The 25,473-nt window shown below is 40.6% G+C and overlaps 2 protein-coding genes across 7 annotated transcripts in view; both read left to right on the top strand.

Moving 5' to 3' along the window:
• The first annotated feature begins 232 nt into the window (after positions 1-232).
• Positions 233-14,143, top strand: NONO (non-POU domain containing octamer binding). Of its 4 annotated transcripts, XM_058291345.2 has the most exons (13): positions 443-531; positions 1,192-1,251; positions 5,752-5,913; positions 6,862-7,055; positions 8,078-8,379; positions 9,024-9,119; positions 9,303-9,499; positions 9,832-9,916; positions 10,327-10,429; positions 11,474-11,513; positions 11,737-11,846; positions 12,624-12,739; positions 13,104-14,143. In XM_058291345.2, the coding sequence occupies exons 3-13, from the start codon at positions 5,760-5,762 to the stop codon at positions 13,255-13,257; spliced, it is 1,551 nt and encodes a 516-aa protein (XP_058147328.1). In that variant the 5' UTR covers positions 443-531; positions 1,192-1,251; positions 5,752-5,759; the 3' UTR covers positions 13,258-14,143. The 4 variants fall into 4 exon arrangements, with proteins under 4 accessions (XP_058147327.1, XP_058147329.1, XP_058147328.1 ...); XM_058291344.2 differs by lacking the exon at positions 1,192-1,251 and having other exon boundaries at positions 233-531; XM_058291347.2 differs by lacking the exon at positions 12,624-12,739 and having other exon boundaries at positions 444-531.
• A 47-nt stretch (positions 14,144-14,190) lies between these two features.
• The window catches only part of ITGB1BP2 (integrin subunit beta 1 binding protein 2), a 41,381-nt gene continuing 30,098 nt past the window's right edge, over positions 14,191-25,473 (top strand). For 2 of the 3 annotated variants that reach the window (XM_058291350.2, XM_058291351.1), the window contains exons 1-10: positions 14,191-14,829; positions 15,093-15,142; positions 15,229-15,285; positions 15,360-15,505; positions 16,667-16,761; positions 16,868-16,926; positions 17,068-17,138; positions 17,254-17,353; positions 17,623-17,736; positions 17,991-18,053. In XM_058291350.2, the coding sequence (XP_058147333.1) occupies positions 14,766-14,829; positions 15,093-15,142; positions 15,229-15,285; positions 15,360-15,505; positions 16,667-16,761; positions 16,868-16,926; positions 17,068-17,138; positions 17,254-17,353; positions 17,623-17,736; positions 17,991-18,053 (819 nt within the window). In that variant the 5' untranslated portion in view covers positions 14,191-14,765. Of the gene's footprint in view, positions 14,830-15,092; positions 15,143-15,228; positions 15,286-15,359; positions 15,506-16,666; positions 16,762-16,867; positions 16,927-17,067; positions 17,139-17,253; positions 17,354-17,622; positions 17,737-17,990; positions 18,054-18,388; positions 18,796-25,473 lie in introns of those variants that run through there. The other variant, XM_058291348.1, reaches the window with a different exon arrangement.

The raw sequence follows: 25,473 nt of genomic DNA on the forward strand, positions 1-25,473 counted from the left end.
TACTCTGGCGCAATGCAGGAATTCTCAGAGCACGCCTACGCTCATACATTTTCTCCCCTTCTCTCCTCTTTCCACTTTCCTCTATCGCGCTTTTTCTTTCTCCTTTCCCCCTCCCATCACTTGATCTTTCAGTCTTTCCGTTAGTCCGTTCACGTCCTTTCCATCCTCCATCTCCCCACCCCTTCATCCCCCTCCCCCTCCGCCCTTCCTTTTCCGTCTCACGGGCACAGCCACTTGTGCATGCGCATCAGATACAAAGCCTCGCTCTTTGTCCCCATCTGTCGTTCACACGAACTCAAGCCTTTGGCGTTCGGTAGCCAATAGAATCTAGGAAATGGCGGAAAAATGATTCCGCCTCTGGAGATAAACTTTGATTGGCAGTTACGAGAACCAATCGGGGACGCCCCTTTGACCCCCTTGGGAGGCTCCGAGCTCCGTCGTCTCGTTTCCGGCGGTCGCGCGCTCTTTTCTCGGGACGGTAGAGGCCGTGCAGCGTCGCCGTTACTCTGAGGAGAGAACAGTCGGTAGAGGGTGAGTTTTCTGATGGTTCGGTTTTGGCTTCGGAGGGGAGCGGGATTTCTTGCAGTCTCGGTGAAGAAAGAGACGCGGGCGAGGTTAGATTTGGAGGGAGGATGGCCGTTCCCAGGCCCCCTGAGGCCTGGTCCCCGCCGTCACACGGCCTCCTCAGCCCACCCGCGGGGGCCCATCGCTCTCCACTCGCTGCCCTTCTGGTTTAACCTATCTCCCGTATTCTTTGCGCGACTCTTCTTCGAATCATAGCCCTGTCAGTAAGTTCCCAGGTCCTTTCGCCGCCCCGGGCCTGAAGAGTGTGTGGGGTCTATTATCCGAAAGCACTGAAGTCGTTATTTGAGGAGGAGGCGCTTTGTCGGGCGCTCCTCCTCTCCTCCTCTTGTCCTCAGCGAGGCCATTAATTCAGAAAGGGAAGGCCCCCCAAGCGTTATTTCTTTGTAAAAAATCTCTTGGCTTGGAAGTTCCTCGGCTTGTCCCCAAACCCCACTGCTTTTGTCGTCCGTTGTTCCTGTATACTCTTTTTTCCTAGTCTTGCTGCCCAGTTACTCGACCCGTAGCGTCGGTTTTCTAAATGAAACTTAATTTTCTGGACGTCCTATCGGTTATTTTCCACTTGGAGAAACTGTTATAAGCTGACACCTTTCTTTGTGTGCTTAACAGAGAAGTCCAGGTTAGAGGGGACTGGGAGACACTTGGTTGCCTTCTCCAATCGAAGTTGAGGTAGGTGTAGGGGTTAGGATTGTTGGATGACTGAATTTCAGGTAAACAACAACTTATACCAGAAAAGGTATTAGTTTTTTTTTATCTGAAATTCATATTTAATCGTGGGTCATGTATTTTTATTTGCAAAATCTGGCACATCTAATGGGGGGCACTGGCTAGAATATAGTGTCTTTGTCCAATTTCCTTGCTATTAAATGAACGGTCTAAGAAATGCTTGGAAAATTGCCATGTCAGTTCATTCTATAGCTTTAGGGCTGGTCCATATCCAGGTGGCCATCCTGGTAGATATTAATGCCAGATTTCCTCCCACAGTTTTCACTTAAAAAGTTGATTTTTTTCCTGACAATTGAGGAACATTTGTTTAGAGTACAGATACGTGGAATGTAGTGTTTGGTCCTATAACACTTATGCAATCGTTAGGGCTGTATTATGCCCAAAAGCCACAGTAGTTCTAATCCAGCCATATAGATCTTCTGTAGGACAGATAAGTAGGCAGAAATCCTTGCAGCTGATACTTGTGCTTTGTTCTCAGGCCAGTGGTTAGGGAGCAGTGGATTTATTACTCAAGAAATTTCTACACATACTCATTTCCAAATTGGTGATCATCGAAAGTAGGTGATAGGAACAGGTACTTAGCACCTGCTACTTAGTAGGCACTGTTCTAGGTACTTTGTATTTAGGGAAAGATAAAACTAGCATTATTGAGACATTTATTCTTAAAAACACAAAGGTAGGCAATTTGGTTACAGTAAATGATTTTTGCTAAAATCCAGAAGAGAAGGAAGAATATAATTGATGTCATTTTCCTGACTGGAGCCCCCTGCATATTTAGAAATAGGGGTGGTGGTTGCCAGCAGGAACAAGTGCCTGTATGGGAGCTAAGCATTTATGTACCATTGTCTCTTTTAGTCCTTAAAATAACCAACCCTGTGAGGTAGATGTTATGAAACCCAGGTGAGGAAACTGAGGCTCAGAAGCAAGGTGACAGGTGCGAGGCAAGTTTATTGAATTCTGTAAAACCTGTAGCATAGTGAAGAGTATGAGCTTTAGAGTTCAGTCATCCTGGGTGCTATTCCATGCTCTAGCAGAGTATGACCTTGGATAGGCAAAGTACTTCTCTAGGCTAAAGTTACCCTATCCAGAAGAATAATAGTTGTGCGTACTAAATTTAATTTAGTACAGCACAGTATTGGCATATAATAGTCAATAAATAAACGGGTATTATCATCTTAACTACCAGACTGCACTTTCTGAAAGCCAGAAGCAGCCTCCCCTGAGATAATCTTAAATGGTTTAGAATATCCTTAAAATTTTGCACCTTAAGCTTTATCCTCTGGGACATTATAATTTCTACTACAAGTTGTGATAAAATGACCTTTTTGAAATAGATTGGTGAGGTGTATGTTAAGATGTAAATTAGGGTTTTAGTATTTAAATTTTGAGTGGATCTCTGGGAATTTTTAATAATATGTAAATATATATTGTGGATTCTTGAATGGAATGTAAGGTACTGAGACTGGGGCTACCAAATTAAAGAGTGAAGGAAAAGGGGTTCCTTGGATTTTAACCTGGGGTAAGAAGGCTGAACTAGTGAAATGGCAGTGAAGATAACCCATTTTAGCTGTTGGTCACTTTGGGGCCAGGAGAAGGGAAGTGCTTAATACCTGGTACCCAAATAGGAAAATATCTGATTCTAGTACTCCACCCATCCCCCAAACGTTGCTGAATGGACTTTAGACTTTGTATGTTCTGATTTTCTACTTTTATATCTTATTTTTGAAAAACACATTCCCCCCCCTCTTTTTTTTTTTTTTAGATATCCCATTTGCCATGAAACTGCTGCACCTATTCATGGTGTTTAAAATTGCTGATGGCTTTTTGGGAAAACCATGCTATAACTATATGGCATTGGTTTAGTGATTCCATTTTTAATAATTTATCCTATGGAAATAGAGACAAAGCTATAAGCAAGAAGGTATTTACTGCAGTGTTATAATAGGGAAAAGCTGTGAACAACCTAAAGGTCTCATAGTAAGGAGTAGTTTAGTATACATCCAGATGGGCTTTTCATGTAATCATTAAAAATTATAATTACTTCTGCACTTTAAGAATGGGAGCTGAATATAAAGTGGTTAATTATGATTGCAGTTTTTGAAATGATAATGCATGTCTTGGAAGATAAATAAGTAAAAATGGAAATAGCGGAAGATTTAATCATGGATGTGCCCAAAGATTTAACTGAGCATCACTTATAATGGTGAAAAATTAGAAACAATCCAAGTGTCCCAATATATAGGGGCTGGGTTGAAGAAGTTATGGTGCACGCATAAGCTGAATACTGTGTCGCTTAACACTAAAGATTTAATGACATGAAAGCTATTCATGATGTGTCATAAAGTAGAAAAAGGTTATAAAATAGTTTTTTGAGCTACCAGTGGTCACGGATTGAACCTGGGACCTGATATGTGGGAGGCAGATGCTCAACTGCTTAAGCCACATCTACTCCCACAAAATAGTTGTTATAATATCCCATTAAAATACATGTAAATATATAAATTAGTGACTGAAGGGGTATACTAAAATGTCAACAATACCTTTGTTGGTGGGTCTGTGGAGTTTTATGCTTGTTTTTTTAAGTTTTCTGTATTAAAAATTATTTTGTAATAGATACCTTATTGTAACTTCTGTGGTTTTGAAGCATTGAAAAATAGATTGATGAAATGATATAAATAAGAAAATTTAAATATTTGCTCAAATGTCAATTTTCTGGTGGGACTTACCTCACAACTCTATTTAAGATTTCATTCTGCTCCCTCTCACTGCCTGTCTACTTTGCCTTCCCCATTTTTCATTTTCTGTAGCACTTAAGTACTTTGTAATTTACTAATTTATGATGTGTTTGTTTTGTTTCTCCAGAAGTTAGTCTTTGCTTTGTTCACTGATGCATCCCAAGCACCTAGAATATAGAATAGTGCCTGGCAAGTAGTAGGCATTCAGTGAGTATTTGTAGAATGAATTAATACAATGAAGAATTATCAGTAGCCTCCAAACAAGGCGGTTTTTATCTTTCCCCATCTTGTTTTTTGTCTTATGTTCAAGCATTAAAAAGAGAATTTCCCCCTTAAAACATCAAACTATTTTTCATGTTTCCATGGTTTTTAATGCTGTGTAACATCCTTTTGAATGGATATAACATAATTTTTAAAAGCCATTCCCCTTATTTTTGATATTTAAGTCATTTTTATTGTTTGCTACCATAAGACCATTATGAAGAACATTTTCATGTAAGTTTTTTCATTTTAAAATTTTCTTTTAGGAGAAATAGAATTCTGAGTTAAAGAACATGAACTTCATAATAGCTCTTGCTATGTATTGTCTTGTGAAAACTTTTGTATGTGCATTTTAATAATTGCATTGATGTTTTCAATTTTGGTGAGATATGTTATAAAAATAAATTCTATATAAGGTCTTATACACATAAAAGAAGATACTATTCCCATATAGCCATCATCCAAAATCAGCAGTCATTAAGCCTTTGTGACGTTTTCTTCATCTGAGAAATATAATTTTCTCTATTTTTTAAAGGGATGTAATGTTTAGCAATAGAATATTTCGGAAAGGTCCTTTTTAAATGACAGAACTTAGCATTTTATGATTGTATATTAGTATTTTTATATTTGTATCTTTTATTGCTTTGGTAGTCATTTATTTTTCTGTTGTGATTAGTAACAGTATTTAGAGTTTTCTGTATACCTATACTGAGCTAGTATTTTCACATTCTTACTTAATCTTCATAGCCACCTTAATAGGTAATTTTTTCTTTGTCCCTTTTATAGTAGCTGAAGAAATGGATGGCAGAATTTACTAAGTAGTTCATGGCTAGTAAGAATTAGGGTCATGGTTCAAATCTTAGTGTCTGTCTTATGGCCCATACAGTATCTTCTATGGGCTAGAACTGTGCTAGGGGTCAGAAGAACAAGATTTATTAGTCCTTGCCCTTGGGTGATAATAGTCTATTTCTGACTTTCCAGCTTGTTCCATTTTGTCTGTATTTCTTTTGTATTGGTAGTAGTCCATTTCGATCTTTTTGTCTGTATAATATGCTTTAATAGGCGATAGGAGTATTTTTTAAGGGGTAGATTCTCTTGGGAAAGTGTTTCCCTGTTAATGTGTGGAATTAATGAGTCAGAAGTTTCCTTAAGTAATTCTAATCTAAGTTGTTTTCTTCTAATATTTGTCTAGTATCTGTATGCAGCAACTAATGCTTAGTTGTTTTTAGATTTTTGAATTGTAGTCTTTTACCATACTTGTTCAGAGTAACCAGTTGTTTGTATCTGGTAAAAATCAGGATAACAAAGGTGATTAATGACGTAATGAATCATCAGGAAGGTGACTGGTTGCATTATCATCACTGAATGCATTTGAGAGCCCACAGTTTTATTTTTTTGCTATAGCCACTTACAGTAAAGTGAGAATCTACTTTGTTTTTTTTTTAAGGTGCAGAAATGCAGAGCAATAAAACCTTTAACCTGGAGAAGCAAAACCATACTCCAAGGAAACATCATCAGCATCACCATCCACAACACCACCCACAGCAACAACAGCAGCAGCCACCACCACCACCAATACCTGCAAATGGGCAACAGGCCAGCAGCCAAAGTAAGTAGACTACAAAGCAGCGGGGTAGAAGTAGGTTCCCTCTTGGGAATGGTTTCTTGGTTTCTTTTTTAGCCTCTTGGGTTATAAGGGAATAGGCCTTTGTGGCACAACTTTGTCCTTTTCCCTGTTTACCTTTTAGTATATTTATGGTGGGAAAGGCTGATTTCCTAAAACCAAGGAGCAGATGTCTTGTTTAGGACAGCAGTTGAGTACTGTGTTGATTTGCTATGAGGTACATTCTTCTGCTAAACAGATGTCCACATGTTTTACCTCAGAGCTTGGTTCTTAGAGGTAGTCATCAGATGACTGGTAATTAAAGAGAATATAGATCAAGTCTTGAAGGCTTAATGGAGAAGGAATTTGGTACTGAGTGTTATCCTTGTAGCATGGGGTCTGTGCCAACCCATTTTTGGTTAGAGTTAAAAAGTCTTTAAATGTACTTTCCTGTTCATTTAATAAACTTTGAATACTTATTGGGTATCTGTCACTAAGACCAGAACCAACCTCTAACCTCTTTTATTTCCAAAATACTCTTTCCTAGCTTACTTTATTTTTCATCACACTTCCCCAAGCCTTTAAGAATGGGAGAGTTATGGTTATGAAGAAAGATTGGTGAGAGATTGGGAAAATGGAGGAATTATGTTTTAAATTTGATCTCTTGTGACATAGGGTTCCTTGACTTCCTTAATTTTCTCTTTGGCCAGTAGCTTCTGTCTTGGCTTCTCAACAGTAGAGCAGTTGAGAAGTCCCCCTCAGACCTCTGCATTCTGCTTTCACATTTTAAGGTACTTTACTGATAAGTGGTTAATGGATAGGTTGCATTGAGAAATGGTATATGCTTTCTCTATGTCAGTTACATTTCTTAGTCTAGCAGTAGTTACAGCTCTTTAAGGATGTAACTATAATTCTTTTTCTCCATCTTTTGAGTGATTATATGTCTTCCCTCAGATGAAGGCTTGACTATCGACCTGAAGAATTTTAGGAAACCAGGAGAGAAAACCTTTACCCAACGGAGCCGTCTCTTTGTGGGCAATCTTCCTCCTGACATCACTGAGGAGGAAATGAGGAAACTATTTGAAAAATATGGGAAAGCAGGCGAGGTCTTCATTCATAAGGATAAAGGCTTTGGCTTTATCCGCTTGGTAAGCAGCTGTGGGCTTTGGTGCATGTGTTCTGAAAAGCGGAGAATGAAGTATATGGAAAAAATAGTCAATGGGAATAATTCTCTGATGATCTGTTTGTCAAAAGCTTGTAGTTGAAGTAGGAGAAAAATGCAGATTTTTTATCTTTATGGATTTTGTTTTAAGGACAGTCTCAGGGTACTGGGACTAAAGTATGCCCCTTGGAACTTTTTTTTGTTTTAATTGGAAAATTTCAAACAAACAGAAGTGAACAGACTGTACATACCCATTGTCCAGTTACCAACTCATGGCTAATTTTCTTTTGTCTGTACCTCTCCCCATTTGCTCTCCGCACCTCCACCCAACAAATATTTTAGTATGTTAGAACTAAAGTCTGATTTGACTTAGGAAAATTCAGGAAAAATATATGGGGATAAAACATTTCTGGGCATTATTTACTGTCATAAATGTTGAGCATAATTTGGTAGCAGGCTCACTGGGTGGAGTGTTAGAACTAGTTTTTATTCCAGATCTGCCGCTAACTCATGAGATTTTATGTAGGCAAATCACAATTTCTCAGGGGCTCATGTTCCTCTTTAATAATATGAAAGGGGTCCTTTCAGGGTCTGTGGTTCTAAAGAGGCTTCTTGGAAGGCATAAGTAATTCTGATTAAACTTGTATGCAACTAGCTAAAATTAAAGTATTTTGAGGGTTGTATTAAAAGGGTAGATTTTAAGATGACCTTTGTTTTCTGGATGATCTGCTACCCTTGGGAGAATAACCTATGAAACTGATGATGGGCAAGTGTTAACCTCTAGAATTTCCAGTTATATTTGCTTTGTAAGGCAATTAGGCAATAACTGATTATTTATCTGAAACAGAAAATTCCATTCTTCCAATTCTATCCATATTTCCTCATAAGCTTGTTGCTAAGGTTTTTTTGGAGACATTTTGTTACTTACCTATGCTACTCTAGACAGTTGATGGCTGCTCAGGTGGTCTTTGTTAAACTGAGTTATTCTGACTTTTCTCTGTTCTCCAGGAAACACGAACCCTAGCGGAGATTGCCAAAGTGGAGCTGGACAACATGCCACTCCGTGGAAAGCAGCTGCGTGTGCGCTTTGCCTGCCATAGTGCATCTCTTACAGTCAGGAACCTTCCTCAGTACGTGTCCAATGAACTGCTGGAGGAGGCCTTTTCTGTGTTTGGTCAGGTGGAGAGGGCTGTAGTCATTGTGGATGATCGAGGAAGGCCCTCAGGAAAAGGCATTGTTGAGTTCTCAGGGAAGCCAGCTGCTCGGAAAGCTCTGGACAGATGCAGTGAAGGCTCCTTCCTGCTAACCACGTAAGTAAGGGGAGTTTTCAGAAATCTACCTTAGGTTGCTATACTTCTTTGCTGTTGTGATCTGGGGAGTTAGCCTCTAGGAACCGTGTTCTTTTGTTCACTTAAATACTTGATACTAATTCAGCTTTCTAGTAAATTTCTAAGGCAGTCCTCTATTTTTAGTCAGAAAAAAGGGTTTTCACTGTAATCTTAAAACCATGAAAATGGTGTGAGGACTAAAAAATACCTCTTCAGACTTAGAGTAGATTGCCTTTTAATCAGTGTTAAATCTCCATTTTGAAAAGTTTTAGGATTCTGAAAAGTTGTTTTGTGCACATGGTATCTCAGTATTTTCCCAAGTCGTTTTCTGAAGGTACCAAATATTTAGGTTATACTTAAGTACCTTATTTACCTACTTTGAATATCTTTTTGTAGCTCTCTGTATTCAGAGATCTAAACCTGACTCCATCCTGACTGTCAACCCCAAATTCTCCTTAATGTCATTAAAAAGGCTTGGTTCCTTGGGCCTGAGTATAGGAACCCTTTGAGAAGTATGTTTAATTGTCCAGTCCTGGCCCCTAACTAGTTCATTGTACCAATGGGTAGATGTATAGAGGGAGCCTGAGAGGGTGTGAATTGACCCTGAGCTACCTTCTTTCTCCTAGATTTCCTCGACCTGTGACTGTGGAGCCCATGGACCAATTAGATGATGAAGAGGGACTTCCAGAGAAGCTGGTTATAAAGAACCAGCAATTTCACAAGTTAGTGGTCTTGACACATTCCGTTATTTGTTTACCTAATCCTAAGGAAACTTGCAAAGGGATGTGTAAAAGGGGCAGGTCTTTGCTGGTGTTCATTGGCAGCCATTATCTTGGCCCTCGGAAAGATTGTGATGCTTAGGGGAATCTTGGACAAAGTTAGTGACCCAGGACCCTTGTCCATAGGGAGAGAGAGCAGCCACCCAGATTTGCACAGCCTGGCTCTTTTGAGTATGAGTATGCCATGCGCTGGAAGGCACTCATTGAGATGGAGAAGCAGCAACAGGACCAAGTGGACCGCAATATCAAGGAAGCTCGTGAGAAGCTGGAGATGGAGATGGAGGCTGCTCGCCATGAGCACCAGGTCATGCTAATGAGGCAGGGTGAGTAGAGGCCTGTAAGAAGGACAAGGTGGCATTTTTTCAGAGGTTTCTTTATGCCAGTCAGAGAAAAGCCTGAATCTGAATTGTTTCATTGGTCTTGGTAGTCAAAAGATGTGACAGACTCCTAGACTCTGTGGTAGATGTGACAGACCCCTAGACTCTGGAGAAGGAAATACAGGTTGATTCACTTAGGGGGCTCTGAATACCTTGGATGGCCACTTAGGGATTACAGTCCCTTTGTTTCCTGGATCTTTATTTTTGGAAAATTATTGAACCTATGAGGAGGACAAAGGATATTATGAAGAATACCATGAATCAATTTATTTTTCTAGATTTGATGAGGCGCCAAGAAGAACTTCGGAGGATGGAAGAGCTGCACAACCAAGAGGTACAAAAACGAAAGCAATTGGAGCTCAGGTAACTTTATTTCTTGAACCTTGTTTTCCAGACACCTCTAAAAGGAAGTGTCACTCGTGCTTCCTACCCATCATGCTAACTGGTATATAAATATTTCCTGACATTTCAGGTTCTTCCTTTAGATAGGTGGTTTTCTTGGCTGCCTATTGTTCTGGGCATTACCTGGGGCTGCACTGAAGGGGGGAAGCAGCTGAGTGCTGGTCTCATGAGACTCCTTTGAAGAGGAAAACTTTTTTCCCTGAAGGATGCATCCAGGTTACCTTGGAGCTGGGCACACTTAACTTCTGTTTCCTGGAAATCTATGATAGTTTTCTGTAGATTCTTGATTTCCTTGGCAGAGTCCCCTATTAAGATAGCCTGTTCAAGTTCTGGAATACCTCTGTTTTAAATACTTTGGTGACTCTCTGTAGGCAGGAGGAAGAACGCAGGCGCCGTGAAGAAGAGATGCGACGACAGCAGGAGGAAATGATGCGGCGACAGCAGGAAGGATTCAAGGGAACCTTCCCTGATGCGGTATATCTCCCATGTGCCCATGATGTACCAGGCCGGTTGTAACATGACAAACCCAACAGGGATTGTCCCCAAGGCTATCGCCAATTTTCCCATAGTAGGAAATTCCTTTTAGAAAGAATTTAGAGGAAGGAGAGGAGAGGTAGGGTTTGAAGCGGAGCTCTCCTTGCCACATAGGCAATTTATGTTGAAAAGCTGAGGCCATTGTATGCTGGTGACTGTAGGGTGAGATATATCAAGTCTTGTAGCAGCCTAGACTAGTCCTCTGTTGTCCTTGTAATTGTACAGACTGGAGACTTAGAAGAAATCAACTTTCTCCTTCTTTTCCTTCTATTTTATTTATTTATAAAGAAGTTTTAGATCGCATAAAAGTTACATCAAAAGCATAGGGGATTCCCATATACCGAAGCCCCTTCCATTCACATTTTCCCCTATTGATAACTTATTTCATTAGCATAGTACATTTGTTAGAATTGATGAACAAATAATGAAGTGTTGCTACTAGCCATGGTCTATAGTTTACATTATGGTTTACACTTGTACCATACAATTTTATAGGTTTTGACAAAATGTATAGTAGCCTGTATTTGTCAATTGGAATATCATGAAGAACTCTTCCAATGTCCCAAAAGTGCCCATATTATACCTATTCTTCTTTCTCTCTCCCCTTGGAACCTCTGGTGAACAATGTCTATATCAATGTTACAAGTTCTTCTATTACTAGAATAATAAGTCTCCCTTGGTCCATAGTTACATTCCCTTCTTATGTTTGTTCATTTCCTCAAGCTTGAGGATTTTGGGATGGTGATGCCTATTCTGCTTCCGATTGAGAGTTTCATAATAAGAATCTCCTAGTAACTCTGTGACCTTGAACTCACTTCACAACTAGCAAGGAGCTGTTGGTGTTCTTCAGCTTGGTCTCAGTACTCTTGGGATGTCTTACCATTCATGGATGTCTTACTGTTCCATCTTCTTACCTTGGTGTGTGGTCCTCAATAGACTGTGGTAGAATGTACTGCTGTCTTGAATAGTTTTTTTGTTTTTCAGAGAGAGCAGGAGATACGGATGGGCCAGATGGCTATGGGAGGTAAGGACTTAGGCAGTTAATGGCTCTGATTTGTTTTTTTGTCTGGTCTCCAATAAACTATGTACCTTCCCTGTCTAGTCCAGATTGAAGGGGCTGGCATTTCTGGGAGCATTGTTCATGGTGAGAGAGAGAGAGAGGAGGCCTTGTTGGAATTATTTACTCTGGTGGTATGGAAGGAGGCTAACAATCTACCTGCTATACTAACCACACTACTTTACTTTAGGTGCTATGGGCATAAACAACAGAGGCGCCATGCCACCTGCTCCTGTGCCAACTGGTACCCCAGCCCCTCCAGGACCAGCTACCATGATGCCAGATGGAACCTTGGGATTGGTAATAAACTGCAGAGCCTTTCAATATCTCTGAATGGTGGTAGGGGAGGGGAAAGGACTTTGTCTTCAAAGCTGGTGGGACTGACTCAATTTTGCTACAGAAAGTAGTCTTTAGGATTACTGGTACCCATTAAATGTAACCTCAAGATCTTTATTTTTGACTCTTGAACAAACCCAATCTTAACTATACTTTGTATAGAAGTAAAGCAAATGACTTTTAACTGGCCATTCTGGGTGACTGTTTAGCTGCTACCTTGGGTGGTTATTTTTTCGGCGGGAAGTCAGTGAAAGCTAGACATTGTTGCATAATATAGATGTGAAACCAAAGACTTTATGGCTTATACAATCTTGAGGTTGATTTGGTTTTAATGTCAAACTTGATTGGCTTAAGATTGCTAAAGCATGATGAGCTGCCCTTGTCTAGATACCTAGCTCAGGAAAAAGGAAGGATTTGTCTAGAACTTACCCAACCTAAGAATTTAGTACATAGTATTGGTTAGTCAATAGTGAAGAATAAAGACTAAAATTAAAGGCAAGGGAAACGGATGTGGCCTAAGGGATTAGGCTTCTCTCTACCTATATGGGAAGTCCCTGGGTTCGATTCCCAAGGCCACCTGATGAAGGCAAAACCTGCGCATCCTGTGGCTAGCTGGCGGCCCATGCTACAGAGAGCTGGCTCAGCATGATGACGCAACAAAGGGAGATGCAGAGGAGAGACACAGCAGTCCAGGGAAATGAGGTGGTTCAAGCAATTGAGTGCCTCTTTCTCCCACTGAAGGTCCGGGATAGGTTCCCGGTGCCTCCTAAAGAGAAAAACGAGAAAAAGGACAAGCAGACACAGAAAGAACACACAGGAAATGGACAGAGCAGACAGGGAGTGCAGATAACAACAGGGTATGTGTGTGTGTGTGGGGGGGGGGGACATCAAAGCAAAATCAGTTACCGCAAATCTTAAGAAAACATTGTGAATGATGAAAAAGTTAACAGTAAATAAAGCTTTAAAAAAAGAAAAGCAAGGTAGACAGTTGGGTGGGTCCCTAACTCAGGTAACCTTCTCTTCAGGGTTATCCTCTAGACTTTGTTCTGAGCAAATTTGGTCACCTCTAGAATCAGGAGTCTTACTGAATGTTTAGTTGGGTGGAAAGTTCTTCGCAGTCAATTTTTAATGACCTCTAGGGGAGGGACTCCAAATTGGTGGGAAGCTTGGAACAAAAGTTACTATTGTAACGTTGTTGTTCTTTTTTTTTTTTTTTTCAAGACCCCACCAACAACTGAACGCTTTGGCCAAGCTGCTACAATGGAAGGAATTGGGGCAATTGGTGGAACTCCTCCTGCATTCAACCGTGCAGCTCCTGGAGCTGAATTTGCTCCAAACAAACGTCGCCGATACTAATAAAGTTGCAGTGTCCTAGTTTCTCAAAACCCTTAAAAGAAGGACCCTTTTTGGACTAGCCAGAATTCTACCCTGGAGAAGAGTGTTAGGGATTTCCTTCCACTAGTTAGGTTTTTCCTTTCTGTACTACTCTAGGGAGACCTAGGGCATGGGAGGGAGGGTGGTATTTAACGAATCAGTTCAGTGTGGTATATATTACTTAACAAATCAGTTCTGTGTGGTGCATTCCTGAAGTCTCAAATGTTACTGATGTTGGGGCCTGGGGGGAGCCATGACAAAAATGGATCCAGTTAGAGCCCCATTAATCCTGATCATTCCATTCTTTGTCCATCCTTTTCTGTTTGCTTTCTAATCCTTCCACCCCCTGGCCCCCAACCTGAGACACTGCCATATATGCCACAAAACAAAAAACAAAAAAAACATCACCCAATGACCTTAGCCCCATTTCTCCATTCACTCCCAGGTCAGAATTCAGGCAAATGTCCATAGAGGTCACAGACAGCATACATATTGTTCTGTTATATCTCATATATTACCCCTTAATGTCCTAAAGAAGACATTTTCTCATAGATTTTCATTTTAGTATATCTTTAAAAATATCTTGTGTTAACTTGCATCCATCTTTTTCTTGGGTGAGGACTGCCCAGGAATGGCCCTTTTGTGTCTAGGATGTTGCTGTTCACAGCTTTTCTTGATAGGCTTAGTACAATCTTGGAAACAGGGTTGCTGTATGCTAAAGGTCTGACAGTAGCTCTTAGCCTTGCCTATCTTAGGTAGTTACGCTGTGCATTTTTTATTGGTGTACCATGTTTGATTTGTCTCTGAAACCTGAAATTTGGAGTTTTTCTGAGAAATGGAGCAGTAATGCAGCATCAACTTATTAAAATACATTTTAAGCCTTTTAATTTTCTGTGCTATTTTTGAAGGTGGGGGAGGGAAGGGATTTCTGTCTTAGGAGATGAGCACTAAGTTCTATAAGGATAATCCTTTATGACCTTTTGATTAAAGTATTAATCATTCATTTGGGCAAACATGGGGAGAGGAGGTGGAGATGCAATGGCTGAAATGGTTGGCAAGGATTGGCACTACACAATGAGGATAGAAGCAAAACTGCTTTGAAAGGAAATTTGCTGGATGAGTTGGGGTGCCCTCATTGAGCTGGGGGTGGGGTCTCAAAATTGGTATTCATTTCTGAGCAGCTGCTAGTATGTCATTAGCTTGGAATTGGCATGGTGAATCTAAAACTGTCTCTGAACAGTGGTTAGCTGACCTCACCCAAGTTCCAAGCCCAACTCTGCCTGATGCTTTTTTCTTGAGCCTCAGAGCTAAAATGCTCTTGAGCTCTCCCATTGGCTGGGGAGACTGGCTGAAGTTCCCTTGCCCATGTTAGGAGGTGTACGCCTCCTGAACTAAAGATAGAAACAGCTGGTCCTTCCAGTCAGTTAAAAGCCTCCAGACTAAGAGGTGTTCCTCACTCGGCAGTCAGACTCCTTGAAATACCCTTTTTGTAGTTCTTCCAACACCTCCATGTCTTTACTCTGCCATAACAAAGGCTGTGGGCAGCACTTTGACCCCAATACCAACTTTTCTGGTGAGTAATCCTGATCTTGCCAAAGGTTCTGTGTGGGTGTTGGGAGGCGGTCAGTTGTGGGGCAGTCTGTTAATGGAACAAGGAAAGAAATGAGGTGTACCTGCCCTAATTTAATTGGCCTGAGTGATCTTCAAACTTCACTAGTGTTTTGTTTGTTTTTACATCATGTAGAATGAAACCATAAGCATAAAAACCTAGGGAAGAGGTGACAAGTGATTGTTTGGAATAGTTACCTTTATCTTTCCTTCTACTGGTATCTACAGATTCCTGTTGCCATCACCCTGGGGTCCCAATCTTCCATGATGCCCTTAAGGTGAGGAGTAGGTGAGGGGGGATAGCAAGAGCATTTTCCAAAAGAAATAGATCCAGCAATCTAAGCTGAGCTGCATCTTTTGTCAGGGCTGGTCCTGCTGCTGGAAGCGAACTGTAGATTTCACTGAGTTCTTAAACATCAAGGTAAATCCTTTATTTCTTGGATTCTGCCCCCAGTGGAATTCTATCCCTAATCCTTATCTCCTTATCTGTACTAGGGCTGTACTATGGGACCACACTGTGCTGAGAAGCTTCCTGAAGCCCCTCAACTGGAGGGCCCTGCCACAAGCAGTTCACTCCAGGAGCAAAAACCTCTAAATACAATTCAAAAGTCAGCAGAGACCTTACGCCGGGAGAGGCCTAAGTAAAGAGAAGGGGGTCCCTGGGTTTTTTCTACGTTTATGCAACCTCAGAGGAGTGATTAATGGGTCACTGGGTCTTGGACCAGAGACATAAGGAGGGCCAGGTGTCAAGGGTTTGGATGATATATATTCTGTGCCTTAGGGAAAAATCGGTGTTCTGGAATAATCTTTGCTCTGGGATGATACGGGGTGGTGATGGACTAGTCAACAGACTAGAAAGCTCCTCACAACTATATGCTTAGTATATAACACAAGGGGGATTGTTGAGAATGACTTCGTTAAAAAAAAAGAGCTTTTTTAAGTTCATCATCAAGAAAAAGATGTAGCATTGGCAGCTAGGAAGTGGCAGAGTAAAAGAAATTAATTTTGTGGAAATTGTAAGGATGAGCATCATATTAAGTCTACAGTTACTTCATAGAGGGAGATGAGGATGACTAGAACTATTGGGAAAGTGGAGGTCAAGAATCAGATAGTTAAATAGGATCAAAAGGACTGGAGAGGAAGAGGAAATGACACATTTCTGCAGACAAATACAGTTAGAGCAACTTAGAAGATGGGTAAGAGAAGCCTTGGGGATTTTCCCAGGGTTCAGGTATTTGGGATGGCCACAAAGATGGAGCTTAACATTGGAGTTGCTGCCCAACTCCTCCAACCCCGCCCTACTTTCACCTGACTTCTTTGACTCCACACCACTGGTGGGAGTGTTGGAGCTGGTGATTTTTTTTTTTAAGATTTATTTTATTTATTTCTCTCCCCTCCCCCCCAGTTGTCTGTTCTCATTTTGCTGCGTGTTCTTGTTCACTTCCATTGTTGTCAGCAGCATGGGAATCTGTGTCTCTTTGTTGTTGCGTCATCTTGCTGCGTCAACTCTGTGTGTGCGGCGCCATTCGTGGGCAGGTTGCACTTTCTTTTTGCTGGGCGGCTCTCCTTACGGGGCACACTTCTTGCATGGGGCTCCCCTGCGTGGGGGACACCCCTGTGTGGCACGGCACTCCTTGCGTGCATCAGCACTGTGCATGGGCCAGCTCCACACGGGTCAAGGAGGCCCAGGGTTTGACCGCGGACCTCCCATGTGGTAGAAGGACTCCCTAACCGCTGGGCCAAGTCCGCTTCCCTGATTATTGTTAATGATTCGGATTAAATCATTCACCCATAACCCCTAGGTCAGAGTTACCTCTGAAGCTGCTGCCACTAAATATATCCCAAGCACTGGAAATGGCACTGGAACAGAAAGAACTAGTCCAGGAACCTGGGGCAGGTAGGTGGGACCTTAATAGGACAGGCTTCAAAGACTGGGATTTAGTGGAAGGGGCAATTTGGTAGGGGGAATTGGATAGGTTCCTGACTCTGTTTCCCTTTCCTAGGACTTGACAGTAGTCTGATCAAGATGGGTTCCAGCTGCCAGAACCCAGGATGTGATGCTGTGAGTAAGTTTTGGGGGCTCAAGCATGTGGCTGAGAGGTGCTATACCTGAGGGATGACTGGGTATGGATATGAGGTTGAACTGGGTATGCCTTAGAATGACCTGATTTTTTTTTTCCTGATTCTCCCTTATTCTTCTTAGGTTTACCAGGGCCCTGAGAGTGATGCTACTCCATGTACCTACCACCCAGGAGCACCTCGATTCCATGAGGGGTGAGGGAAGGGACTGGGTACGCTGTGAGAGAAGTTTCTCCCAATATTGATCATAAGATGGGAGTGGACGCTTGGGGGGAAAAGGGAGAGTCAGCTGATAATCTTCCTACCTCAGGATGAAATCTTGGAGCTGTTGTGGCAACCAGACCCTGGATTTTGGGGCATTCCTGGCACAGCCAGGATGCAGAGTTGGCAGACATGACTGGGGAAAGCAGGTAAGCCCCACCTTTCCTGAACTCTTGATTAAAACCCAATCCTAGAGATAACCTTGCCTCCCTTTACCTATGGCCAAGCTCCCTATCTTCTCGTTTTAGTATAGACCAAATAAGATTCTGCTCCTTATCTCTTAACCGCCCAGAAACTTTGCAGTATGATGTAGTACTAATCTCCCTGAGATTTCTCTCTCTTCTCCACATATACCATAAGGATTCCCCTTGGATTAAGATTTCATTCTGACCATCCTCATTTCACATCTTATCTTTAGCTGCCAGCATCTTGCCGCCATGATTGGCACCAGACAGATTCCTTAGTAGTGGTGACTGTGTATGGCCAGATGCCACTGCCTGCATTCAACTGGGTGAAGGCCAGTCATACTGAGGTGAGGAATCATCTGATGCTGGTTGGGAGGCTATTGAGTTGGGTCATAATGACAGTCTTACTGGAAGAGGGGCTATGCCCAGTTAACCTAGAGTCTCCATAGTCCTTGGAGAGGAAGGTAGAGCTATTATAATGGTCACGGTTGTCTGGCTGGTCCGTGAGGTGGGGCTTATACCTCTGGCCTAGTTCTCTGCGGTTAATAGCTTGTTATGAAGTCCTGGAATTGTTACTACCCCTGTAATTCTTTTCTCTCAGCTTCATGTCCACATTGTCTTTGATGGTAACCGTGTGTTCCAAGCACAGATGAAGCTCTGGGGGGTAAGTGAAGTTAAGGGGGCACAGGAGGGGGAGGCAGACTGGGTAAAAAGAATGACCAGATATATTACATAGAGGGTATCTTAAGGGAAGGAGTTGTAGTGGGAAAGTGGAGATTTTCTCTTCATTTGCTTTGATATTCTCTTTTATCTCTCTCTCTGTTTCTGTCTCTCTCTGTCTCTCTCTCTCTGTCTTATTCTTCCCATATCTTTTTTTCCTGTTTACATTTTTCTGTCCTAATTTTTCCCTGTCATTCATCATCACCCCACCTGTGACCCCAAACCCTTTGATTTCCTCTTTCTCTCTTCTGTGTTCCTCTATCTTTCCCTCCTCCTTAGGTCATAAACGTGGAGCAGAGCTCTGTCTCCTTGATGCCATCTCGGGTTGAAATCTCCCTGGTCAAGGCTGACCCAGGATCCTGGGCCCAGCTGGAGCACCCCGATGCACTAGCTGAGAAGGCTAGGGCAGGGGATGGGTTAGAGATGGATGAGGAAGAATCTGAGGATTCAGATGATGATTTGAGCTGGACAGAGGAGGAGGAAGAGGAGGAAGTAATGGGGGAATAGTGACACCAGACAGCCGAGCGTCTAGATAGGACTTCAGTGACTCCCTTAGGATCTCAGAGACCAGGATATGGTTGGTCTTATGGTGTCATTGAGCAGCAGCAGGCTGAAGGAGGGGAGAACAAAAGTGTCCAAACCGTGCTGTTTTTTCCCTTAAATAAATCTTGTGTTCTGCAGATTCACATAGTGTCATTCTCTCACCTCACTATCTAAGATTGTATTCATTTTCTTCCAGCTTCTGCGTGTGTTCAGCACACATGTGAAAACAAGCATATGCACATTCAGTCTATTCTTTGCCATTTATTGAATACTTATTATGTGTCCAGATATGTGTTAGGTAGTTTAGAGATATTTGACCAACAGAAGACTTATTCATTCCTCTCTAGAAAATTACAATCTGGCTGGAAAGTAAAGGCCAACTTGCATGAAATAATAATAAAAATTGTAAGGCAGTTTAACTGAATGCTAATGTGTACAGTACAGTTTTTAAGAGCTGTAGCTGTTGAGAGAATAGAGAGATTAACGTGGACAGTAGTAAGGGAAGACTCCACGGAAGAAGTACATTTTTCTTTGCGGCTTTATTGAGATGTCACTCACATACATACAGTTCACCCATTTAAAGTGTATAGTTCAGTGGTTTTTAATATAGTCATAGAGTTGTGCAACCATAATCAATTTTAGAACATTTTCATCACCTCAAAAAGAAATTCTGTACCCATTAGACATCATCCCCATTTCTCTCCAGACCCACAGCCTATGTAACCATTAATCTACTTTCTGTAGATTTGCCTATTCTGGACATTTCGTATGAATGAAATCATATAATATGTGGTCTTTTTTGACTGTCTATTCTCACTTAGCATGATATTTTTGAAGTTCATCCATGTTGTAGCATGTATCAATACTTCATTCCTTTTTTTTATGGCCAAATAATCCTTTGTATAGATATATAACATATTTTTCTATTCATCAGTTGAGGGACATTTGGTTTGTTTCCACTTTTGAGCTATTTATATATAACATTCCTATGAACATTTGCATGTAAGTTTTTGTGTAGACATATTTTCATTTCTCTTGGGTGTGTGTGTGTGTATATACACATATATGTACATATATATATATATACACACACATACCTAGGATTGGAATTTTTGAGTTATATGGTAACTCTCTTTAACCTTTGAGGAATGGCCAGACTGCTTTCCAAAGTGGCTGCATCATTTTACATTCCCACGAGTAGCATATGAGAATTCCAATTTCTCCACAACCTGGTCAACACTTGTTATTATCTTTTTATTATAGCCATCCTAGTAGGTATGAAGTTGTATTTCATTTTGGTTTTCACTTGCATTTCCCTGATGGTAATGATTTTGAGCATCTTTTCATGTGTTTGTTGGCCATCTGTATATCTTCTTTGAAGAAATGTCTATTCAAATCCTTTGCCCACTTTTTAATTGTTGTATCTTATTGTTGAGTTGTAAGAGTTTTTTTTTTATATGTATGTTCTGGATGCAAGTCCCTTATTGGATACAATTTGCAGTATTTTCTTCCATTTAATGATTTGTCTTTTCATTTCCTTTGATGTATAAAACATTTTAAATTTTGATGTCGTATCCAAGAAACTACTACCTAATTCAAGTTCATGAGGATTTACTTCTGTTTTCTTCTAAGAGTTTTATAGTTTTAGCTTTTACATTTAGGTCTCTGATCTATTTTGAGTTCACTTTTGCATATAGTGTGAGGCAGGGGTCCAACTTTGTTCTTTTGTATGTGGGTGTCTAGTTATCCTAGCAAGCACCATTTGTTGAAAAGATTATTATTTCTCTATTGAATTGTCTTGGTGCTCTAGCTGAAAATCAATCGACTGTAAGTGTGAGGATTAAAAAGTACATTTTGAATGGAAATTTGAGGAATAGGCAATTTGAATGGTATAGAAGATTAAGGAGAGTCAGACTCTGGCAGAAAGTATTTTATGTATGTGTGTGTTTTATTTTAAATTGCACAAGTAATACATTGCCATTGTAAAAAAAAAAAAACAAAAAAACCTCAGTGCAGAAGTATGTAGAATGAGAAGTAAATGGTTCTCTTCAGCTTCCCTCCAAGCTCAATCCCTTTGTTGGTTGTAACCACTATTAACATACAAGAGGGTAAGTGTAAGGGAGGGGATGAGAATATTAGTTAAGTAGAGTGTGGATAGATTAGGAATTTGAAGCCTAGGTCAAGGATTTTTAACAAGATTTAAAAGAGAGTGAAAACTCCAGGAAACACCAAACTAGTATGCTCACCAAATCTCAGGTGACCTCAAGTTCTTTTCATAGCACCCCCTTGTCTCAATTCAGGCTCAAGGAGCATGGGGTCTCTTTGGGAGCTAAGAGTAAGATGGGCTCAAAGCAATGGACTTGGGCAGGGAAAGTGAAGGATTACAGCATAGCATGGTTGAGAATTTGGAGGCAAGATTAGGGGATATTAGGAAATGCATCCAGGGAATTATGACCTCTACCTCACAGAAAAATTTGATCAGAGGCTGGACCTTCCTTCAGACTATTCAACAATTCTGGTTATACCCTGTGCTCTCATTTGATGAATTTAAAGTGCAAATAAAGTTTCCCTTTGAACTGAACCTTTCAGGTCCTTCCTAATCTGGGGAGCAGCTTACTCTTAATGTAATTCTTCCGTGGGTGATTTGGCATGGATAGGGGCTTTGGCAGACATTAAAAATTTTTATTTTTTATATTTCAGAGGTGTAAAATTCATAGAGAAAAGCACATGAAGTGCACTAATCGTAAATGTACATACACCTTGATTAATTTTACATATATACCCATATATACACCCTTATATCATATATACACCCATATATCTGTCAGTCTAACGATTGATAGATATATACATTTATAGCCACTTTAGTGGGCTTTTTTCCTATCTTTTCAAAATCAGGGGACCAACAACTATCCAGAATTCCTGGAGAGGACAAAGGTGAGAAATAAAAAAGTTCAAGAACCCTTATATATAAACTTGGTTTATAAAATGTCAAACTTACAGCATTAATAAAGTGGCGTACTAGTTCGTTTTACATAGCCCAAAACCTAAAAGGTAAAAAAATTTTCAGGCAGATATATCACATTAATGATGACAGCAACAACAATTACCACAATTACTATTTCTAGTACAAACTGTATGCCAGGTACTTTGTTAAGTGCTTTGCGTGCATTGTCATTTAATCACCCACTTGCCCCCATCATATTTACACATTTGCTCACATTAGTACAAAACTTCTCCCTGCCTCTTTTTACACTTCTTATTTCTTCCCCCCTGAGCTTTGTATCTTATCCCTTCACACTTTCCCAGAAACCTTAAATTATTTTCCCTCCTCTTAACTGTTTATTCAACCGTTCCCTCTCAATGAAATATTTTCATTGACATTTAAAAATGTTCAAGTCTCTCCAATCTTAACAAAAAAAAATCCTTTAGGTTTATATCCCTCTCCAGCTAGTGCTTAACTTCCTTCTCTCCTTTATAACCAAACTTCTTAAAATAAGTATATTTTCCATTTCCTTCATCCTACTCAATTCTTAGCAATGTCTGATCTGACTTCCAACCCACTAGATATATGGTAATAAAGTTACCATTGAACACCAAGTCACTAAATCCAATGGATATATTCAGTCCTCATCTGTCTTGACCTCTCAAGCAGAATTTGACAGAATTTGATTGTTTTTTCCTTGAAATATTTTCACACATTGGCTCCTATGACCCATCGCTCCTCTTGGTTGTCCTCCTACTTCTCTAGTCATTCCTTTCAGTCTCCTTTGCAGACTCCTTTTTTACCTGATCATTCAATAATGAAGTTCTTCAGGACTCAATCTAGGCTCTCTGTCTTCTTCTTATGTAACTTTCTTCTAGACACTCTGTTATGTCCAAGGCTTTAAATACTATACTACCTACATGCAAATGACTCACAATTTTATCTTGAGGTCATATCTTTCCTCTGAGGGCCAGATCTTGGTATTATAGTCATAATAGCTAACAAATAGGTAGGACAGTGTCTGGCATATAGTTAGTACAGTATAAGTGTGTGCTGTTACTACTAGTACTACTTTACACTTCATCAAAAACTTTCACCTTTGCCTTTGAGGAAATTTGGAGTGTTTTTTGTTTGTTTGGAGAGGGGGGTCACATCTCCAGTAACCAATTTTATAATCTTTCAGTAGGAAAATAGGACTTGACAGTGAGATTTTGCTAGACTATAAAGTGATAATGTTTTTACCACACCATTGCATCAGCTTCAAGATTAAGGGAGATTGTATCTACTTGTTGATTTGGTAAAAGTATTATGTATAAAATGCTACTCTGTTAGGTATTTCTACTCACATTATCTTAATCTTCTCACCTGCTTCGTCTCATTATCCCAACTTTTTATAGATGAAGAAGCCAAGGCTAAAGAAGGAAATGGCATGCTTGAGGTCACACAGCTATTGAAACCCTAGTCACTGCTAAGAGCTGTCCTAGAACCATTTGAGAACATCTAAAACATAAGGACCTAGCAGGGATCTTCGAAGAGGAGCCTGACACCACACCCCTCTAGCCAACCAGAGTCTCTTTAACAAGCTGGGGACCCGGGAGGCCTTTGGTTAATCAGTGATATCTTCATTGACATAAGGCTTCTCTAAACGACTTTTCCATTTCTGATTGCCTGATCTCTTAACCTTAGTGGAGCCTTAGACACTCTACTTCTCTTCATCCAGATCAGTAATTATCTCCCAATTATACTAGATTCCTCCTTCATCCTCCCCCACTCCATGGGCAGCCACTTCAATGTTACTGTCTCCAGGATCCCTGCCTCCACTGTCCTTTTTCTCTCTGCTCTCATAGTTCTAGAACACTGCTGGAGGGAGAACCAAGCATACAACTTGGCCCTTGCAGCTGCTCAGCAACCCTTTTGTCTCATGCATTCCCTGGCATTCTTCCCACAAAGGCTGTTACAAACCTTTCTCTTTCTCCTCAAACTCCAAATTCCAGTTCCCCCTGCTTCTACTTCCACAGACTTCATATTAGACATTTTTATCAAATTAACTCTCCCTTCTACAACAAATCAGTAATCTCTCCCTTCCATCCCTGTCCTCTAGCTGTACATTTCGTTTCCTAGGAAGGCAGCCGATGCTGTTGGTCTCATGTATATCCTTCCAGAGATATTTTATGAATCTACAAGCAAAAAATATGGAGAGAAGGGAACTTGTACTGGTTGTTAAAGTAGGATTTTGGTTAGGTGGAGAGAAAGGAGATGGTATTACAAGCAGAGGATATATTATGGATAAAGACACAGGAGTGGGAATGAAGAAGATGTATTTAGAAAAGTATGTTGAGTAGAATAATTCCCTAAGATATAATCCCAGGTGCTGCCTCAATTGCTCCTTCTCCTTTTCCAGTTCTGACTTCAGCCTGATCATTACTCCCCTGCCTCTCCCGCTCTACTTACCAGCTCAGTTGAAATCTGAGACTACATGGCCCCTCACCCATCCTGTCTTGCCTGGCCCTGTTACTATTTATTGAGCTTTGACCCCAACCATCTGTTGCAGCCCTGCTAAAGAGGTCCCAGCTCCTTCCTGAGTGACTCTCCAAGCCAGATACCTTCCATTTCCTTGGTCACATGGACAGTTTCCCCACACCACTGAAAACAGAACAATGACTATAGAAGAAGCATTGTGAAGATGTTATTGATTTTGCCAATATACAGGACATACAGAGTCAAAGGAACATGTTAAACTACACAACAGAGAAGCAGTTAGCAAAATCCAGAGTCTGTGAAACTCTACTGAAAAACAACCTGATTTCTTCAACAAAAAAATTACAAGGAAAAAAATATGGAGAACTTTTAGTTTAAAAGTAACATATAATACATCTCCACCAATCACAATACATGACCATTATTTGGTCAGTGAATCAAAAAACTAAAAAAAAAATTTATGAGACTATTGGAAATTTGAATATTAATTTGATTTGATTGTATTAAGAATTTATTGTTTATTTTATGTGTCCTAATGGTATATTGTGATTACAATTTTTTAAAAGGTTCCCTCCCTTTTTTATTTTATTTTTTCCCTCCCTTTTAGAATTATATACTGAAATATTTAGGTGTGGAATGCTATTGTGTTTGCGATTTGCTTCAAAATAATATGGGAGAGAGGAAGTGTATGGGGGTATAGATGAAACAAAATTGCCCAAGAGTTGATAGTAGTTGCAGCTGAGTGTTTGGTAAATGGGGATTCATTATACTATTCTGTCTTCTTTTGTACATGTTTTAAATTCTCCATAAAAAAGTTTTAAAACAATGTTACTGGATTATCAAGTATGTAATGAAAGTGTGTGTATTACTCCGAAGGAGTGAGAACAGGAGGAGCTAAAATTTAAGAAGAGGAAGATCTGAAACATCCTCTGTAGGGAAAGTGCCAGGGGATGTACAAGACAAATAAAAGGGTTACTGAGCAGCTGTGAGGGCCAGGATGAAATTGGACAGCGTGAATTTATATTGGTTGGACTGATTCTCCCTCTAGCAGTGTTGTAGGACTATGGGAGCAGAGAGAAAGAGGACAGTGAAGGCAGGGATCCTGGAGACAGTAACACTGAAGTGGCTGCGCATGGAATGGGGGAGGAATCTAGTGTACCTGGGAGATAATTACTGATCTGGATGAACTGAGAGTGATGAAGTATCTCCAGAGGTCCATTAAGGTTGGAGAACTGGTGATCAGACATGTAAAAGTTGTTTGGAAAAACCTTATTGATCAACCAAGGGCCTCCCTGGTCCACAATTAGTCTTGTCGAAGGGACTCTGCTAGGCTAGAGGGATGTGGTGTCAGGAACCT

Source organism: Dasypus novemcinctus, chromosome X, assembly GCF_030445035.2.
Source record: "Dasypus novemcinctus isolate mDasNov1 chromosome X, mDasNov1.1.hap2, whole genome shotgun sequence".
NCBI classification, from domain to species: Eukaryota; Metazoa; Chordata; class Mammalia; order Cingulata; family Dasypodidae; genus Dasypus; species Dasypus novemcinctus.

Coding starts and splice junctions, on each gene's coding strand:
- NONO (XM_058291344.2), top strand. CDS start 5,760: ATGCAGAGCAATAAAACCTTTAACCTGGAGAAGCAAAACCATACTCCA. Junction 5,914..6,861: donor GCAACAGGCCAGCAGCCAAA/GTAAGTAGACTA, acceptor GTCTTCCCTCAG/ATGAAGGCTTGACTATCGAC. Junction 11,847..12,623: donor CAGATGGAACCTTGGGATTG/GTAATAAACTGC, acceptor CTCCCACTGAAG/GTCCGGGATAGGTTCCCGGT.